Raw genomic sequence first — 21556 nt, 5'->3', positions numbered from 1 at the left:
GCTCTTGACATTTTTAAGTAGTGAATAAGACAAAGAAAAGTGTGATTAATGTGTTTTCTTCCTAGTCATTGTTTTAAGTAGCAATAAAGACACGTTAAGCATTTTATAATGTCCTTTGAACTCCATAAACCGGAGCATAATAAAATCAAGTGCTATGTAATGCTTGTATTTATGCATCAATCTAATTAGAATGTGCATACCAAATAAAATTGCTCTTGGTAACTGAATCATTAGTGGTTTATCAGCATGTGCACAGTATACACACACACACAATAAAAATGGCTTGTCCACATTTGACGTGCTTTGCCGCTGCCTGCTGCATAACGGTTGTGAGAGAGATTCACAGATCCCCGGCCAAGCACAAGCCGTGAATCAGCACAAGAAAGGACCGGTGAAAAATTAGTATAGCCTAACAAAATAGTATATATCAAAATGAAACGTGCAACATTCATACATTTATACTCATAGTCAGGGATATGAAGTCAACAGTAGTTTATTGCCACTGCTGATCAGTATCGCTTTATGCATTTTTTAAAAACTGGCTAAGGTGGTCCCATGTGAGAAATTAACTCACTGACTAAACCATTAGCAATCGGTGTTGATTCAAAGACTGAAACACGACTGCCCTCTACTGATCACGTCTCTCCTGTACTGCTTAATGATGCATCACACCTCGTGACGTCACTGGATCGGTTTCCCTTTGACGCGCATACACCTCATGCATCCACCGAATTCCCGTGAAAGAAGGTCGCATTCGAAGGCTGTATTCAGAGTGTCCTACTCGATTTTCTGAAACGAGACAGCCTCGATGACGCATGTGGTTGACAAATGTGATCTCTGGAGGACGCAGCCTTCGAAAAGAGACACAGCTACAAACTCACAAAACAATCTGACAAATAAAAGAGGGCACAATATATAGAGGCAAAGCACATGAGGAACAGGTGAAGGCAATTAACATGACGAGGACTAGACAAGAGGGTGAGGCCTGAGGGAATGAGGAGAGAGCATGGCTAACACAAACACAGACACAGCCAATTGCTCATACACACAACAAACACATACAGACAGAAAACAGACAGGGACCACAGAGCAAACAAAGCGGGATCACTAATGCTACTCAGTCATTTTTGATTCAGAAAAAACCCTGAAAAAAATATCTGCACAGAACGGGATGACTCCTAAACAAGTCAAGAAAATGAAGAGGAGCTTGTTATTAAAACAGGTGCAACATCTGTGGTGTAAGTTCACAAAAGCCGACACAGAGAAGAAATTTTTTGCATGATGAAAATCACTTGAAATAAAAACTGTTTGTTTTACCCCCTCAAATGAAGCATGCAAAAGAACATTATGAAAGCCAAAAGATGCGCTCCGCATTAATTCTGTCTTTTTTTTTTTTTTTTTTTTTGCAAGAAGTGATTATTATTTATTTATTTATTTATGTTTACTTTTTCAAGTTCCTAAAAAATAAAAAAAATTATAATAATTATATAAGAGGAACTATTTGGAAGTATTTAATTCACTGACTGAGTTACCCAAAAATAGGCAGTGCAATAGGGTTAACACAGAAAACAACTTAGCAACAGCACAGTAACAACCTGACAACCATCTAGAACACCCTGGCAACTGCAGAGCAATGCGCTAAAAACACAGCAAACAACTTAGCAACAGCACCGTAAAAACCTGACAACCACCTAGAACACCCTGGCAACTGCAAAGCAATGCGCTAAAAACACAGAAAACAACTTAGCAACAGCACTGTAACAACCTGACAACCACCTAAGAACACCCTGGCAACTGCAGAGCAATGTGCTAAAAACACAGAAAACAACTTAGCAACAGCACCGTAACAACCTGACAACCACCTAGAACACCCTGGCAACTGCAAAGCAATGCGCTAAAAACACAGAAAACAACTTAGCAACAGCACCGTAACAACCTGACAACCACCTAGAACACCCTGGCAACTGCAGAGCAATGCGCTAAGAACACAGGAAACAAATTAGCAACAGCACCGTAACAACCTGACAACCACCTAAGAACACCCTGGCAACTGCAGAGCAATGCGCTAAAAACACAGAAAACCACTTAGCAACAGCACCGTAACAACCTGACAACCACCTAGAACACCCTGGCAACTGCAGAGCAATGTGCTAAAAACACAGAAAACCACTTAGCAACAGCACCGTAACAACCTGACAACCACCTAGAACACCCTGGCAACTGCAGAGCAATGTGCTAAAAACACAGAAAACCACTTAGCAACAGCACCGTAACAACCTGACAACCACCTAGAACACCCTGGCAACTGCAGAGCAATGCGCTAAGAACACAGAAAACAAATTAGCAACAGCACCGTAACAACCTGACAACCACCTAAGAACACCCTGGCAACTGCAGAGCAATGCACTAAAAACACAGAAAACCACTTAGCAACAGCACCGTAACAACCTGACAACCACCTAGAACACCCTGGCAACTGCAGAGCAATGCGCTAAGAACACAGAAAACAAATTAGCAACAGCACCGTAACAACCTGACAACCACCTAGAACACCCTGGCAACTGCAGAGCAATGTGCTAAAAACACAGAAAACCACTTAGCAACAGCACCGTAAAAACCTGACAACCACCTAGAACACCCTGGCAACTGCAGAGCAATGTGCTAAAAACACAGAAAACCACTTAGCAACAGCACCGTAACAACCTGACAACCACCTAGAACACAGTGGCAACTGCAGGGCAATGTGCTAAAAACACAGAAAACCACTTAGCAACAGCACCGTAACAACCTGACAACCACCTAGAACACCCTGGCAACTGCAGAGCAATGCACTAAAAACACAGAAAACCACTTAGCAACAGCACCGTAACAACCTGACAACCACCTAGAACACCCTGGCAACTGCAGAGCAATGCACTAAAAACACAGAAAACCACTTAGCAACAGCACCGTAACAACCTGACAACCACCTAGAACACCCAAAGGTGAGAGACTGATCGCACATAAATTTCACAGCTTTCATAATGTTTAAGCCTAAACTTATCAAATTAATTAGTCATAAAACAAATTTAAACATACATGAACAGTTTCTTCTCTGCCCCATGGAAACAGATGACGGAACACACAATCTGGAGCGCTTCACTTGTGATTTTGATTCAGATTCATCATTCACAAAACGAATCATTCAGACCACTTTTTGAATCTTTAAATGTAAAAAATTAGACTCAAATGATACTTTCAACGAATCACACATCACTATCACACATATTTGCATGTACGGCTGGTTTTTATTTATTTATTTATTTATTTTTTATGTTCAGTCGCAAAAGTAACGAATGGTCTAGAGAAATTTATCGGAGTAAAAGTATCAGTTTTCTCTTCAAAATGTAGTGAAGTGAAAGTAAAAGTCCAAAGAAATATTTATACTCAAGTAAAGTACAAATATGAAAAAACTGTACGTAAGTACAGTAACTAAGTATTTGTACTTATCACATTGGATAAGCCACAAAGAATGCTGGTAAAGGTGCAAAATCTGGCTAATGGGCAAAATGCATGTGTGCCAATCATTTTTGGCTTAAACTGTTTCTTACCTTAAAGAAAATCATTTAAGGCATTTTCATGACCAACACGTTTTCGGCTTATTAAATATAATCGGTGTAAGAGAGTGCATGTAAACACACTCAATGATTCTTTTTAATAATGCCTATTTGGAGTTTTCACAGTCAAATTAGTCGATGTGTGAAACGCAACTGGATACGTATTTAACCCTTCTGCATCAATAAAAAAAGTTACTCAGAGGACAAAAATGTCCACGTCAAAAAACTGCCATAATAATATTATATATAAATATTATTTTCCACTTTCAGTGAGTTAATTTTATTAACCAACATCAGTCCTGATCATAACTACCAAATATGAATCAATTTTCAGGATTTTAACCCTTTAAATGCCAGTTTGTTTACATAATGCCACTGTTGTTTTTTACACACACACACACACACACAAACATTTCTCAATACACACATACAAAACACACTCTGACATCCATACCAACACACACACACAATTTTATCTGCATCATTTATTCAGTTGTCATGCAGTGCTCTATAATACAGCAAACAGAGAATAGGGGAAAAGCATGTATTTGCTCCATAGGCTAAACATGAGAAAAATGGCGCCATCTGGTGGAAAATATAAAAATATAAATGTTGATGCCACGGCTCCGGAATGAAAGCATAATATCATAGAATTCATGATTTTATACTTTAATGGCACTGGGATCAAATATTGCAGTTTTAATGGGTTTCATTGGGGACATTTTTGTCCTGAAGGTCCTGAGTGTAACTATTTTGTGTACACAGTGTATTATAGATGTATTATAGGAACTGAGGTTGAAATATCAAAATTAAACACCCCCAAAAATACACACCTTTGCCAAAATGTATGCCGTTGGCATTAACAGCCAAAATGATCGAAAAAACAAAATTGAAAAAGACAAAAATGTCCTGAAGGTCGCACAAGGGTTACAAAAAATATCTGTGAGTTACTTTTGACCAGCACTCAAGATTATCTAACACAAATTTGGGGCAGCTCCAATGAAAGCTCTTGGGAAAGTTTAAAAATGTATGTTTACAGTTGGTGAAAAATCTCATTGGACGGAAATTAAAATCATCAGGGGCCTGATGTATGAATGTTTCGTACGCATAAAATGGGCATTGAAATGTGCGTAAGCAATTTCCCACGAACATATGGTGATTTATAAAAAATAAACTTGCCGTAAATATGTGCGCCCCGTCCGGACACTCTTGACTGTGCGTACACACTCTTTTACTGGCGACTCCAGCTGGACAAATAATGAACCGAACAGACTGATTTTCATTTAATTCACATTTAGAATAAAAAAGTATGTAGTTAAGCACTTGAAACAGAAGTAATCGTTATCAAGCCAACAGAAGGCTGTTTTATTTTTATGTAACCAACTAAAATATAAGTTGTAAAAGGGAAATATTGGTTTGGGTTGCACTGCGTTTGGAGAACTTTCCCGTGTCATCATAGAGAAGGAACAGTGTCATTTTACAGTAACTAAAAATGACACTGAAAATTTCTTAGTTAGAGACATTTTCTGATCTATTACAATCATGTACTGAGATAAATACAGCATTTGAATAAAGATTATCTGTAATGTGATGCGCACTTGACTCTGACTCGGTAAAACGGACAGTAGATATAAGACAGACACTGCTGGCCACATTCAGTAGTCGAACAGACTATTGGAGAGACTTGTCTCATCAGAAACAGTATTGTACAGCTGCAGACAGGTACAGCAATGCACATAAAATGTGCATCAAATGTGCTGCCTGCTCCACTTCATCCCGACCCTCATCACAAATAAAACCCCGTTCTAGTCTAATAAAAACTTCTCAATAAAAACACCCTTAAAATGTTTTCTGATAAGCAAAATTGCCTAGGTTAGATTTATGTCTACAAAGATAAAAACATTTTGCCAAGGGATATTCAAGATATATTCTTTGAAAACAAGTTCATATCTTAATAAATAATGTTTCTTCATGGTGCAGCATCTAATCTCATCTCTTCTAATACAGTTTCTCGTACCGTTAAACGCAGTAATCATGTGTCTGGATGGTGAAATGCATATGGTAATTGTATGCAGATGATGATATGCATAGTAAAAACAGGCGTTGTACACTTCATATATGGTTATTTTGGGGAGGAGACGGGGTGGGGAATGAATCACATGCATGTATGCTCAATCTTCTGTTAGCTGGGATTTATTAAGGGAACTGTGGACAGGTTCTGGAGTGCATACGGTTTTATAAATCTGAGGACGAATCTCAGAGGTCTGAGACCATCAATCCGTGCATCTTATCACGTGGCTTGTTGAGCGCGTTACCGCGGAGACGTAGCACATGTGGAGGCCCATGCTATTCTCCGCGGCATCCACGCACAACTCACCACGTGCCCCACCGAGAGCGAGAACCACATTATAGTGACCACAAGGAGGTTACCCCATGTGACTCTACCCTCCCTAGCAACCGGGCCAATTTGGTTGCTTAGGAGACCTGGCTGGAGTCACTCAGCACACCCTGGGATTCGAACTAGCGACTCCAGGAGTGGTAGTCAGCATCAATACTCGCTGAGCTACCCAGGCCCCTCTCAAAATCTGACCTTTGTGCATACGCACACTTTTATGAAACAGAGTTTAATACATGAGGCCCCTGGTGCATTGAACTTGACGTGGCCAAAGGAATTAATGGACAAAAGAAATGCTGTGGAACTACTTGAGAGACCAATCCCAAAAATGGCACCAGGAATGTTGAGACCCTCCCTAGTCAGTGTGACAAATTTCAAAACAATTTACAATATGGTTCACTTGGCTGCCATAGACTCCCATCACGCAAGAATCATAAGAATATTTAGAAAACTACCAAATATTATAGGTGCCTCAACACCTGAGATGTTCTCTGTAAATCTAAATAGGACACTCACCCAGTTTTGGCAAAGTTAGTCCAGTAAGTCATGACCACCGCACTCAACATAATATCATTCTTGGAAAAATTACAGTTGAAGAGATCCGTGGGACCAATCATCGGAATTCCAAAAACATATGGAAGTTCATCTCCATGTGCCGAGTCGGCCCAGGCGGGCTTCATCTCACTCTGGCAATGATGATAAAATGCGTAAAAGTATGTTGGCGATCCATACTGTGCGTGCAGGTCTGCCGTAGCCACGGCCGGCGCCACCCACTGGTGATCTGTAAAAAGTGCAACCAGCGTTTTCCGCCGTATCTCAGGATTCTCCCTGTCTGCCCAGTCCGTGTACATGAACTTTATGGTTTCTCGCAGCGTGTCCTTTCCTTCTGGATAACCGTACAGGTGATCGACAAATTCTGATACTGCGAACTCAAAGTCGCTGCTAGTTAATCTATCCTCACTGTCTAAGATCCCGTCCACAAACTTGTACCCCTCGCCCTGATTCACACCCAGCATGATGTCATAGTTGAGGAACTCTCCTTGTTCCATGAGGATCTGAGGGTCATCTGGAATGACATCTCCATCGATCACAGGGCCAAAGGCGATGTGGTATTTGGCGGGGGTGATATTCTGCTCGATGAGCTCTTTGTAGTTCTTGTTCTGGAGGCACTCCACCAACTCAACCGTGTCATCTTCATTGCAGCCCACCTTCTCGGCGAGCATGCGGGTGTATTTGACGGGCTGGTAGTTGACTGCCCAGCTGGAAAGAGCTGTCCCGCTCTGAATGATCGCTTTCTGAAACAGGTCTGGAACCCAGAAAGAGGGACAGAACAGTTGGTGTCACAGAGAAATAAAACATTTACACTAAGATTTAAGTCACAGCCAATTCATACCTTTTGACACAGAACAGTCAAATTAAGCTCTAAGTAAAGTTTGATTCATCTACATTTGCTATAGTAGCTAAAAATTATTTGGTATATGCACGGTTGACATGACATGTGATGTTATTGTTCTCAAAAGGTTACTAGGTTACTAAAATTAATTACATTTGTAATGTTTATGTGGAGCTACTATCATGTTCGTGTATTTAGTCCTATGGTGTGAGCAATAAGTTATTGTTTTATTTATTTGTGTTGATGTGTTCTAAATAGAGTCTGTTGGAAACAATGTGTCAAAATAGCTAGATACCTTGAAATATCCTGCAGTCTGACACACTAAACTCACCTTTCCTTGAACTGACCTCATATTAATGACTGTATGAGAGATTATATGAAATATCTGTGCTTTTAAAAATTCATTTGTCATACTGCAGGACCACTGAAATGAACTAGAAAGCAAAAGGATGAAAAAGATGGTGTGAAAAAAAACCTGATCAAATGTAGCATGTAAATGTAAATATTTTCCGTTATGCACGGCCGTAACCACAGTATGCATGGTTGCTGTTCTGCTGCAGTCTGTCATGCACCACGGTCTAATTGTCATTAAGTTGTTGCAGGAATAAAATAACGGTTTAAAAAAGTTCAGTTTTTAGCATGCTCAGTGGTCTAACACCGCTCGTCAATGTCATTAGAGATAGCCAATCGAATCAAAGAAGGCGGGACTCATATAAATTAAGCGCAAATCTACTTTTTCCAGCGAATAAACATGTTAAGTATCTAACTAAACATGCGATAATTGCCCACGATTTTACGATTTAAATGTTGTTCTGACCAACAGCAATTTCCAAGGATGCAAACGAATCACATTTTGGCGAAATTCGTTGTTTTGAATTGATAATATGTCATGTACAGTACGTGATTCTTAATGTTATTCGTATTTGTGTATGTGAAAACATCAACGGAGCAGTTTTCAGCATATCAGGCATATATGACAAAAAGTGAATGTGTGCATATTGAGTTTGGTTATCTGGCTAGCCTTTAAAGTAGCCTTTTGGAAAATTCAATTTATATTGTCTTAGAAAATCATCCATAAAACACAAAGTTGGAGCATTATCACCCAACTAGAACATGGTAAAACGTGTGACTTGTGGCTTCCATTGTGTTTTCAGGTTTTGGCAAGGACTGGCAAATATTATTTATAAATAATTTACAATCAATTTGACGTTTGAACAGCATCTTCGAAGTGGTCTTCTTTTAAAAGAGACCAGGGTTCATGAACTGCAGCTATTTTAATTGGGGTTTGTCTTAGTCAGGTCTGTGCTAGATAGAAATGAGCCACCAGTTACAGTTCACCTAAAAATTGAAAATTCTGTCATTTACTCACCCATATGTAATTCCAAACCCATATGCTGTCACATTTTCTTGGAACATAAAAATAGATATATTTTAAGCAGCTCTATTCCATACTACAGACGCCCTAAACCACACTGTGAAAAAACAAATTCACTAGGTGAATTTTTCTTTTATTTTTTTAGGTGTCTTAGTGCCTTCCTGAGCCTATGTCATATGGCGTAGTGTTGACAAAGCTACACCGCTACATCATGCCTTGTACACTGTGTTTACTATCGCCAGTTTTGAATCAAGGATATGCATTGTTACTACAGCGAGAGGCGTCGAAACGGGCAAAAACATCTATCTAGCGCATGTTTACATTTTAAAAAAACAATTTAAAAAAGCACATTATCAATAGCAGCAGCCATATGGGTAACACTTTATTTTGATGGTCCCAAATAGATATTTAACTGACTATAAGTGACTTATCAACTAGCTTGCTGTAGCTAGTAAACAGTGTTTCAACAAACATTCAGTAGACTTTCAGTAGCCTGTATATAGATCTTTATTAATGACCTTTTAATGAACTGATGTTTTTCCAGCGAATAAACATGTTAAGTATCTAACTAAACATGCGATAATTGCCCACGATTTTACGATTTAAATGTTGTACTGACCAACAGCAATTTCCAAGGATGCAAACGAATCACATTTTGGCTAAATTTGTTGTTTTGAATTGATAATATGTCGTGTACAGTACGTGATTCTTAATGTTATTCGTATTTGTGTATGTGAAAACATCAACGGAGCAGTTTTCAGCATATCAGGCATATATGACAAAAAGTGAATGTGTGCATATTGAGTTTGGTTATCTGGCTAGCCTTTAAAGTAGCCTTTTGGAAAATTCAATTTATATTGTCTTAGAAAATCATCCATAAAACACAAAGTTGGAGCATTATCACCCAACTAGAACATGGTAAAACGTGTGACTTGTGGCTTCCATTGTGTTTTCAGGTTTTGGCAAGGACTGGCAAATATTATTTATAAATAATTTACAATCAATTTGACGTTTGAACAGCATCTTCGAAGTGGTCTTCTTTTAAAAGAGACCAGGGTTCATGAACTGCAGCTATTTTAATTGGGGTTTGTCTTAGTCAGGTCTGTGCTAGATAGAAATGAGCCACCAGTTACAGTTCACCTAAAAATTGAAAATTCTGTCATTTACTCACCCATATGTAATTCCAAACCCATATGCTGTCACATTTTCTTGGAACATAAAAATAGATATATTTTAAGCAGCTCTATTCCATACTACAGACGCCCTAAACCACACTGTGAAAAAACAAATTCACTAGGTGAATTTTTCTTTTATTTTTTAGGTGTCTTAGTGCCTTCCTGAGCCTATGTCCTATGGCGTAGTGTTGACAAAGCTACACCGCTACATCATGCCTTGTACAATGTGTTTACTATCGCCAGTTTTGAATCAAGGATATGCATTGTTACTACAGCGAGAGGCGTCGAAACGGGCAAAAACATCTATCTAGCGCATGTTTACATTTTAAAAAACTATTTAAAAAAGCACATTATCAATAGCAGCAGCCATCTGGGTAACGCTTTATTTTGATGGTCCCAAATAGATATTTAACTGACTATAAGTGACTTATCAACTAGCTTGCTGTAGCTAGTAAACAGTGTTTCAACAAACATTCAGTAGACTTTCAGTAGCCTGTATATAGATCTTTATTAATGACCTTTTAATGAACTGATGTTCTCAACAATAATGTAAGTAGGTCATTAATAGAGATCTATATACAGGCTACTGAAAGCCTACTGAATGTTTGTTGAACAGTTCATCTTTTCTTTGAGACAGCACAAAAAAAAAAAAAAAAAGATAAGCTGACTTAAACAGGCAAATTGTTAGCAGACACAGTGATTTCCTTTTATTGTATGAATAAAAAAATAAAAAAATAAAAATGAAAACCAAAATTGATCACATTTAAAGCCTTTATTCAGAAAAATCTTGCATTCAGTGCCTTTACTATTTTAAAGGACCAAAGAGGACCATTACATTTGTGACCTCAACCCCCCCCCCCCCCCCCCAATGTTCAAGACATATACAACCTAAAATATTAATATTAGAAAAAAAAAGTCTCATGTTCAGTTGTCAACCACCCATATAGAATAGTAAAAGTGTACTATCTGCATCTAAACCAGAATTCAGCATCTCTGATATACTCTACCTTCAGAATAGTGTGAGAGAGTGAGTAAACTGACACAGGAAGCTCCTGCTCCAGAACCAAATATAGTCACTCTCTGTGGATCTCCATTGAATGACTGAATGTTCTCTTTGACCCATCGGAGAGCCTGGATCTGATCCAGAAGACCGTAATTCCCTTTTGCAGCTTGGTCACCCGTACTGAGGAACCCTAAAACACAACATTTAAACAATCAAGAAATTCTTTCCTGGTGAGGAAGTGACATAATTTTGGTGGGAAAACAACAGCAGGAACATCTGTATTGACAAGAGATTTGATAAATTTGTTAATGTTTTTTCGTATTAGTTGGTCTCAATGTAAAACATCCTATCCTGTTTGATAAAACTACAGAAATCGGTATGATCAGGGGCGTAGATTCCAGGGGGGATGGGGGTAACCCCCCCAATAATCAAAACAAGCAAGTACAACCTCCCTATTATTTATACCATGATCAATGGAAATTGATGGCAACCCCCCCCCAATGTTCAAGCCAAATCTATGCCCTTGGGTATGATAATAACAACATTTCAAAATATCAAAATAAAACAAGTTGTCACCCTTTTGTAAGTTAACTGTCAATCCCTCATTGAGTAATGACTAACTTTTGCTCTTTATTTCCATCCTGTTCATTTCCTGGCTAAGTCTAGCGGAAGTTAGCCTAACAGTTGAAACTGTTTACAGCACATTTAAGTAGTAAAGCCTATCTGTGATATAAAAGAAACTCAAGTCCCCTTGAATCTGCTCTTGAGGATCAACATTATCATCTATCACATATGTGCCAGGACACATGCTTTTCGAGAGTGCGCATAGGCAGATTTGTGCGCTTGGGCAATGCGTTGCCAACGCATGGTTCGACTGAACAAACATAACATTCTTGCGTTACTGTGGCAGGAACAAACTTCAGCACTCAAGGGGCGATAAGAGTTGCCTTTAAACGTAATTAAACTGGATGTTTTATTATTCTGGACTTTAACTCTCTTCAAACTGTTGAAAACAGTTGAAAAACTCTATGTAGAAGCAGACAGTTCGCACAAATGTCAGCTATAGCGCCACTTGTTGCAATTCGTACTTATGTTTTGTTATGAATTGCAGCCTGAGACATTTTGGAAAGCAACAACGCACAAAATCGAGCTTGCTTAGAGTATGTTCCATATTGAATTCCATATAAACAGTTTACTTCAATTTTATTATCAAAATGGTATTTAAGTAAATAAATGAAAAAAGAACAATTGATTTTCAACATAATATTGTAGAATTTTTATCAAATGAAGTGCTTTTATACTGAACCTCACAGCACAATCCAAAATACTACATTGGAGTTATATTTGTCAAATAAAGTGCTGTGTAACAGAGCATCACAGATGTGAGATATAGCTTAAATATAATACAATTAAGGGGGGGCCTGGGTAGCTCAGCAACCATTGACGCTGACTACTACCCCTCCATGCTGAGTGACTCCAGCCAGGTCTCCTAAGCAACCAAATTGGCCGGGTTGCTAGGGAGGGTAGAGTCACATGGGGTAACCTCCTCGTGGTCGCGATTAGTGGTTCTCGCTCTCAGTGGGGCGTGTGGTAAGTTGTGCATGGATCGCGGAGAGTAGCATGAGTCTCCACATGCTGTGAGTCTCCGCAGTGTCATGCACAACGAGTCACATGATAAGATGTGCGGATTGACGCGGAGGCAACTGAGATTCGTCCTCCGCCACCCGGATTGAGGCGAGTCACTACACCACCATGAGGACTTAGAGCACATTGGGAATTGGCCATTCCAAAAAAAAAAAAAAAACGCTTGATACATATCTCGGGCCGCTTTTAAAAGATGCGGTGTCAAGTTACAACTCTGAAAAGGAGAATCCATTCTCAGTGCATTTCAGTGCAGGATGATACTGGAAACTGGATGTTGCTTTGTCTTTAGCGCAGATTGCATGTTTTTTTGGCTCATATCAGTGTGGATTGTGTACTTGTACTTGACTTGTGTACAGTCATAAAACGAATCAAGGTTTGCAAAGGAACTGTTATTGAAGGATGGGACAGTTAAAAACATTTGGACCCGATGCAAAATAGTAAGTAAACATTTCATTCATGAATATTTCAAATGTCATGACTGTTTGATAGTTCATGGTGCTGACTAGGGCTGCAACTACTGATTATTTTGATAATCGACTAATCTAATGATTATTAGAACGATTATTTGACTATTTGGGCGATTATTGCAATGATTAATCGCTAGCTTTTAACCGAGCGTCCCCACGCCAGAGTGTACATCAGCCGGGTGCAGTCTCAATCTCTCCCCCTTGACGCAACTCATAGAAGCGGCACTGACCACACAGAGAAATGCCAGTTTCGGAGTTTATACTTATTTATATGACCTGCTTCCTTATTATTTGAACTTTAATAAAGGATGCATTAAAGATGTAATGGCGAGGTGTTTCCTTTAAAGACGCTCTGACATGCAAGTTTTGATTCAGTGGAACGGCAGCTCCGGCTCCACTGTATTTCACAACGAGAGTGCTTCTATATCTAGTTATTTGGTATTTTTGTATAATTCCCTCATACTTTGCGATCTACATCACCTGAAGCTGTTTGGAAAGTTTAGAGTCCGTCTGGTCTGTGAGCTGCAGTGCTGCTCTCTCGTGTCATCATTAGTTTCATATCTGATCTCATGTTGTGTTAAATGAGCTCAAATGACTATTCGACAATAGAAATTTTTGTAGACAATTTTTATTGTTGACGTTGTCAATAACGTTGACTAATCGTTTCAGCCCTAGTGCTGACATCGTGTTTACATGGCATGCGTCCGTTGACATGACGAGACGCAACAGTTTAGGCTCTCTACACCAGGCGCCGCAACAGACGCTTCCATGGTAGACAGCATCATTGATTATAATTGGTTCTATTGCATTTGACGCGATGCGACACTTGCGTCTGGTGTAGACAGGGTGTAGGTGTTAACAGTTGTGTTTGAGATGAACAGTTTAATATATTCAGATGCAATGTGTTGGATGTGCGTTATGTGAAACCCCTGAAATTTAGTTTTATAATGTTGTGGAGCTTGTTCATTCTCTTCCGATTGAGTTGGCTGTATACAAAAATGGCTGTATTTGAGGGTGTGAACGATGTTAACGATGAGCATTTCATGACCCCTTTAAATAAGCAAATAACAAATAATCTGTAACTGGAATAAAGTGCTGCCGAATATTCATATGGCGTCTCTTATGTACAGCTCTATCTTGCTATGCCTTCATTATCCTCCATAAAATGTGGAGACCTTATTCAGAGTAGCACCATATTTAATTTACGCCGGGAATGAAAACGAGGTAGTGAGGGACAGATTTACTCTCCAATGGGTTTTACTAAATTCGTGTTGAAAAAAAACATCCTTATAAAAAAATGTCTGTAGAAAAAAACTCAAAGAAAATTAGATGTAGGACTTGAAGGACTTACCTAAAACTCCTAACCTGTAGTTGACTGTGACGACGATGACATTGCCGTAGCTGGCTAGAATACTGCCATCAATCATGTTACCGGTGCCCTCGATGTATGACCCGCCGTGAATGTAAACCATGACTGGCTTTAATCCAGTGTCGGCATGTGAATCTGAAAGAAAACAAAACTCACTTACCAGTAATACAACTAACAACAGCTTCTGTGATACAGTCTTTATACCTTCCTTCACACATAAACAGCCATGGCTCATCTATATATGGGCAGGTAGGTGGCAGTGCCCCACCAAAATATTCATCTAATTATAGATCTATAATCTAACCTGCCAATAATGTAATTTGTTAACCTGTAAATGTGTTCAAAATGCTAATACAAGTATTTAAAAGTAGGCCTATTCAAAGTTGTATTCTATTTCTAAGTCAGAATGTAGCTGAAACCTCTTACACTTTGTGTATGTTTGAGCATGTAGGGCAGAGAATCTGATCCTCACCAGAACTCCACAGCGCCCCTCATTTTTTCCAAATGGAAATCTGTGGTCAAATATAGAACTGCAACAAGCCCTAGGTGAGGCCCATTGGACCAGAAATTAATCTGCTCTGCTTGCCGCTAATATTATGATCTTTCTGTTCGTTCAAGATTTTTTTTTTTTTTTTGTTATTTACAGATCTCAAGGTTACTGGACCATTACTTCTGAGCTTGTTTCAGCTGGTGTTTTATTTCAGGTCATAATGTTCCCCATTAAGCAGAAGATTTAGAACAAAAACACCCTGAAACTCTGTAGGCAAGGTGCAAGCGAATGTCCTTGCAGTCCACTCACAGAACACTATTGAGGGAAGCATAAAACTTGGTATAAAGCATTCAGTATAAAATACGAAATACTATGTAAATACTGTGTTTCTTACAGGTTCATAAAACCATTATGAATGTTATGATTATGAAATTTGGCTGTTGGTTAATTGTCAAACAAATAATTGCGATTTACATGATAAATTGTCTGTTTTAGAGCTTTCAAGATTATGACGATTAATTGTCATACAAATTGTCATACTTCTTAATGTGTGCTTTAGACACGCTATGAAGATGTATTCATATTTAACTTGAAATCACATCATAAAATAGGGGATATATTATTTCCTTTAACCCCCTAAACTTTGGTGCATTTTTGGGATGCCGCCCACAATTTTTCACACTTAAAAGCTCACCATTCACACATACTGTGGACTAATTGCAAAAAATTGTATATATATATATATATTAGGGGTGTAACGGTTCTCTGTAAAAAAAAAAAGAAAACCGTACGGTTCGCCACCCATGGTTCGGTAAGCATTGACCCCGCGGTCGGTTCACCTCAAGTTTAATGACGCATCTGGAGCACAAATTCTGGTCAAGAAAACAAAGCGTCAAATAGACACGCACAGTTACAACCTCCGCTAATGCACCTGAATGGATCTGTAGATGATACGCTCCACCTGTGTTTCACGTGGGTCATCCTGATGACATCACTGTTCTGCAAGTGTTATGTGTAGTTGAAAATGATTTGGTAGTGTGGACGGAGCATTTCGAAAACGAAAATGGCAAGTGGAGAAAACGAGCTTCTGATAGAGAAGCCCCCTGTGTTATTCAGGTCTCCTTTCTGGGAACATTTTCTTTATGCAGTCAATTCCAACAATGATGGTCAAAAGACATTTACAAAACAGGCACTGTTTGCAGACATCGCTCAGCGTGAATGCCGTATAATGGTAATATATGTCAATAATGTGCATGATGTTTTATATAAAATGTGCACGCAAGTTCTTCCTGTTTCCTCGTGTGGCTGTAATCTATCACGAGCATCAATAATGCGCTTTGATTAATGGCATTAAGATGCCGTTATAGTTATACATTGATACGTGATTAATCTTTTATGCCGACATCACCCAGGGAAAGAGCCGCAGGAGAGCCGAAACTGCACACACTTCCTTTCAGAGCTAATTTGGACAGACATGAAACAATAACTAAAGTGCTTGGGGTGTTCATGTGGGATTTCCACGTATGATTTAAATACTCCAGCAGCATCATCACAACATCCCTTCTCGTATGCATTCTAATAGCAAGGTTATTCCTTTTATAGTGATGTACAGCTTCCGAATATTGAATATACAGTATGTTGAGATGAGTTTAACGTGCACTTTATGTCAATGCATGTAGCATAATAGCGCAGGTATTTAGTTAAAATGTTGATTTATTAGTTAGAGATTTTTTTTATTTTTATTTTTTTTTTAGTTAAGGACCTTGACAAAAATTAATCATGGTTTTACTATAGTAATATTGCAGTAACATTGACGGCTGTCACCATGGTTTTCTGAGCAGAAATCGTGGGTTTGATACAATTAACCATGGATTTATAACAGTAATACTGTAGTTTCTATATAGTAACCATGATTTTACTGTATACTGTAACCATGACAGTAACCATGTTTATATTGTGGTTACTATGATTTTACCACAAATAACATGGTTAAACTATGGTACTGTTGTAAAACAATGATTGTTATTTAAGGGTAAAGTTGCTGAAGTGTTCACCAAATAGATTATTTTGGGATTTGACAGTAATATTTCTTTTCTAAACGAAGAAAATGCTGACCCGTACCAAAACTGTGACCCTTAAACCATGATACAAACTGAACTGTGAGAAATTCGAACCTTTACATCCCTTATATATACAGTTGTGCTGAAAAGTTTGCATGCCCTGGCAGAAATTGTGAAATTTTGGCATTGATTTTGAAAATATGACTGATCATGCAAAATAAAATTGTCTTTTATTTAAGGATAGTAATCATATGAAGCCATTTATTATCACAAGTTGTTTGGCTCCTTTTTAAATCATAACGATAACAGAAATCATGCTTTTCCTTCTGGATGGCATATTTTATTCTGGACATCTAAGATATAACATTGGATTATTCAGTCAAGCAAGCTCACAGACAAGTAAACAGTTTTTTAGAGAATGTCTTAAGGTAAAAGCAGATATAAAGTTTTCAGCTATTTGGGGCTTACAGCAGCAGTTATCGGAGCATAAAAGAGACATTTGTGTTTGACATCTTACAGAAATCATATTTCACTTTGTGATTCTTTTGAAAATCTTTTGAACTGTGGTATCAGGGCAACAAAATGATCTATACAGTCATATTCCTGAGAATGAGAGCTTTCATTTGATATATGACTTGTCATGTGTTATGTGAAGGACTTTTATTTTCATATAAATATTTCTACCCCATTACCTCTAGGGGGCGCAAATTTTCAACGCGACTGTTTTGAGGCCTTATTTTGTTATTTTAAGTAACATAAATGCAGAAGTGAAGGTTATCTCTGAAAAGTTCAGATTCTTTGTAAAGCAACCTTGAGTTTAAGAAAGGCCCTATATAAAATAAATGTAGTATTATTATTATTATTATTATTATTATTATTATTATTATTACTATTATTATTATTATTATCATGTAATGAAATAGGGATTTGATTTCCTTTCAGGCTTTAAAAAAAATAAAAAATATTGTACAGGGGTAGAATAACATGAAAAATTATATTTACACTTTTTAAATATTTCCAAATACTTAAAATAAGTCTCTCTTTTTGGAAAAGTTTATATTTACACTGCCCAAACAAATAGCAACAGGGTTAAAACACTGATTCAAAAAATACTATAATCATGTTTGTTGACATTTTTTTGGGCCAGTGTAAATTAGCCTTAAACATTTTTCGTTGTGGAATAGTCGTTTGATCTCATTTAACGTAACATGAGATCACATTAAACTCTAATGATGATGCGTGAGAGCAGTACTGCAGTTCACATCTGACTGAGGAAGAATTACACAGATCACAGATGCACTCTAAACTTTACAAACAGTTTCAGCTGATGTAGATCACAAAGTATGAGGGGAATTATAATGCAAAAATACAAAATAAGTAAATACAGAAGCACTCTCGTTGTGGAATAAGTGGAGCTGGAGATCTTTAAAGGAAACACCCCGGCGTTACATCTTAAATGCGGTTATATTTAATGCATTACATCTTTAATGCGGTTATATTTAATGTGTTACATCTTTAATGCGGTTATATTTAATGCGTTACATCTTTAATGCGGTTATATTTAATGCGTTACATCTTTAATTCTGTTATATTTAATGCGTTACATCTTTAATGCGGTTATATTTAATGCATTACATCTTTAATGCAGTTATATTTAATGCGCTACATCTTTAATGCGGTTATATTTAATGCATTACATCTTTAATGCGGTTATATTCAATGCGTTACATCTTTAATGCGGTTATATTCAATGCGTTACATCTTTAATGCAGTTATATTTTATGCTTTAATGTGCATTACATCTTTAATGCGGTTATATTTAATGCATTACATCTTTAATGCGGTTATATTCAATGCGTTACATCTTTAATGCGGTTATATTCAATGCGTTACATCTTTAATGCAGTTATATTTAATGCTTTAATGCGTTACATCTTTAATGCGGTTATGTTTAATGCGCTACATCTTTAATGCGGTTATATTTAATGCGTTACATTTTTAATGCAGTTATATTTAATGCGTTACATCTTTAATGCGGTTATATTTAATGCGGTACATTTTTAATGCGGTTATGTTTAATGCGTTACATCTTTAATGCAGTTATATCTAATGCGCTACATCTTTAATGCGTTACATCTTTAATGCGGTTATGTTTAATGCGCTACATCTTTAATGCAGTTATATTTAATGCGTTACATCTTTAATGCGGTTATATTTAATGCGTTACATCTTTAATGCGGTTATATTCAATGCGTTACATCTTTAATGCGGTTATATTTAATGTGTTACATCTTTAATGCGGTTATATCTAATACGCTACATCTTTAATGCGGTTATATTTAATGCGTTACATCTTTAATGCGGTTATATTAAATGCGTTACATCTTTAATGCAGTTATATTTAATGCGTTACATCTTTAATGCGGTTATATTTAATGCGCTACATCTTTAATGCGGTTATATTTAATGCGTTACATCTTTAATGCGGTTATATTTAATGCGCTACATCTTTAATGCGGTTATATTTAATGCGTTACATCTTTAATGCGGTTATATTCAATGCGTTACATCTTTAATGCAGTTATATTTAATGCATTATAGCTCTATTAAAGTTTAAATAATACAGAAACAGATCATATAAATAACTACAAACTCTGAAACGGTCATTTCTCTGTGCGGTCAGCGCCTCTTCTATGAGTTGCGTGAATGTCCCGATCTAAGGAGGAGAGATTGAAACTGCACCGGCTGATGCACACTCTCTCACGGGACGCTCATCCCTCGAGTGCACACACTTAATGCAGCTAGATTATAACGTGATGACTCGTGACTTATTGAATCATAATATATGTGTCACTGTGTTTCTTATCCTGAAAATTGTCAATACGCAGCTTTATTAATAAGAGAGAGTTTGTTTTTTTGTGAGTTAAAGATGGATTGAAGTGAACAGAAATGTGAGAGAGGGTAGTCTTCACCCCATTATACACCGCAACAAAATACGTTTTTGATTTGTTTTTGTTTTGGCTTGTTTTCCAATATAAATATCTAAAACTCCTTTAAAACAACATACATTTACCTTAGCAGCTATACTGCAGAAGAAAAATGTTTTATCTGAGAATGTTGAATATAATATTAAAAATACAAATATTTTAAAATATCGAAAAATCCTTTAAAAAAGATGCATTCACCTGAGAAGCAGCAGATAAGATATTTAGACTTGCTTTTAGAGAATAGATCTTGAATATAAATATATTTAGTCTTTACTGCACTCGCAGAAGTATAAAGTGAATAAATACACTTATATTTAAGATATATTCTCTTAAAGCAAGTCTAAATATCTTATATGTTGCTTCTCAAGTAAATGTATCTTGTTTTAAGGATTTTTAGACCATTTTAAATGAAAACAAGACAAAAACACTTGATAACAATAGGATTTTTTGCAGTGAATATTTTACTGAATTAAAATTAATAAAAAGTATTCACTTTAATTCAGTGAATGTCATTTAGAGGTATTTTAAAAGATGATTTTGTCCTATTTATTGTTAGTAAGCATGTTTAATACAACCTTTTAAGTCGGGGCACAAGCTGAATAGTCGGTTTAGAGCTAACAATTAATCGTTGCAATAATCGCCAAATAGTCGAATAATCTTTCAAATAATCGTTAGATTAGTCGATTATCAAAATAATCGTTAGTTGAGCCCTATATTTGGCCTGACTGGATACATCTCCTCCAGCCCCCCCAAAACAAAAGCAGCAACTATTTTAGAAATTAATCACAAACCAATTTGACTAACCTTCCTCTGTTGGCACATAAATATTGAGGTACAGACAGTCTTCACTCTGGTCATGCACATACATGGCCACTGTGTCCAGATTGGCAGTGAACCAGACTGGCAGCATGTCGGTGAGCAGAAGTCTGTCCTCCAGATACTGTGGACACACGGGTGCAAACTGGGTCGCATTCTTGATGCCAGGCCAGGACGAGGGCGTCTCAGGCGCCTGAAACCTCCGCTCTCCAGTAGGGGGCATAGCATAAGGTACGCCCAGATATTGCTCCACGGGGCTCAAGATCTCACTAGGCAATGCCACCCTCAATCCACGCAGTTTCCCATAGTTAGTGGTGACGGTGGTGTATTGTGCTTGTTGGCAACTGACAAGGGTAACTCCCAAAATCAAAGTGACAATTTGAGGGATCATTCTTAGACTAAGCATTAGACCATACATTGTGAAAGAAGTTGGTACCCAAACACGAATCCTTCGGCCTTGATGTAATCCACCCAACTACAAATCTGGTAATCCAAAGATAAAGATCACACGTTGTACAGAAGCTGCTTCACATGGTCCTGATGGATTCAGGCGAGATCTTTCCATTGCTCGTCACGTTGGGCTGTTATCTCTGATGGAGCTTTGGCTCTCATGTTGACAGCTGGAGAGATGGTGCCTTCCATATTTCAGTGCCACAATTTCTTCCTCGTTTAATTCCAGTCAGATTAATTAGCCTGTGGGAAAAAAGAGCAGACAGATTTGAAATAATGATTTACACCAGTGGATCTCAACTGGTACATTGCAACCCAATTTATTTGATGGGATCA

At 37.6% G+C, this 21556-nt stretch overlaps 1 protein-coding gene across 1 annotated transcript in view; it reads right to left on the bottom strand.

Annotated features, from left to right (window-relative positions):
* LOC127446978 (neuroligin-4, X-linked-like) overlaps window positions 1–21333 on the bottom strand; it is a 760753-nt gene extending 739420 nt beyond the window's left edge. The window contains exons 1-4 of the mRNA XM_051708393.1: window positions 20759–21333; window positions 14400–14552; window positions 10942–11127; window positions 6508–7297 (exon numbers count right to left, since the gene is read on the bottom strand). Of these exons, the coding sequence (XP_051564353.1) occupies window positions 6508–7297; window positions 10942–11127; window positions 14400–14552; window positions 20759–21188 (1559 nt within the window). The 5' untranslated portion in view covers window positions 21189–21333. The remainder of the gene's footprint in view (window positions 1–6507; window positions 7298–10941; window positions 11128–14399; window positions 14553–20758) is intronic.
* Window positions 21334–21556: the final 223 nt, after the last annotated feature.

This window comes from Myxocyprinus asiaticus, chromosome 10 (assembly GCF_019703515.2).
Source record: "Myxocyprinus asiaticus isolate MX2 ecotype Aquarium Trade chromosome 10, UBuf_Myxa_2, whole genome shotgun sequence".
NCBI lineage: Eukaryota > Metazoa > Chordata > Actinopteri > Cypriniformes > Catostomidae > Myxocyprinus > Myxocyprinus asiaticus.
Note: the sequence above shows the minus strand (reverse complement) of the source record. Positions and strands in the feature narration are given on the sequence as shown.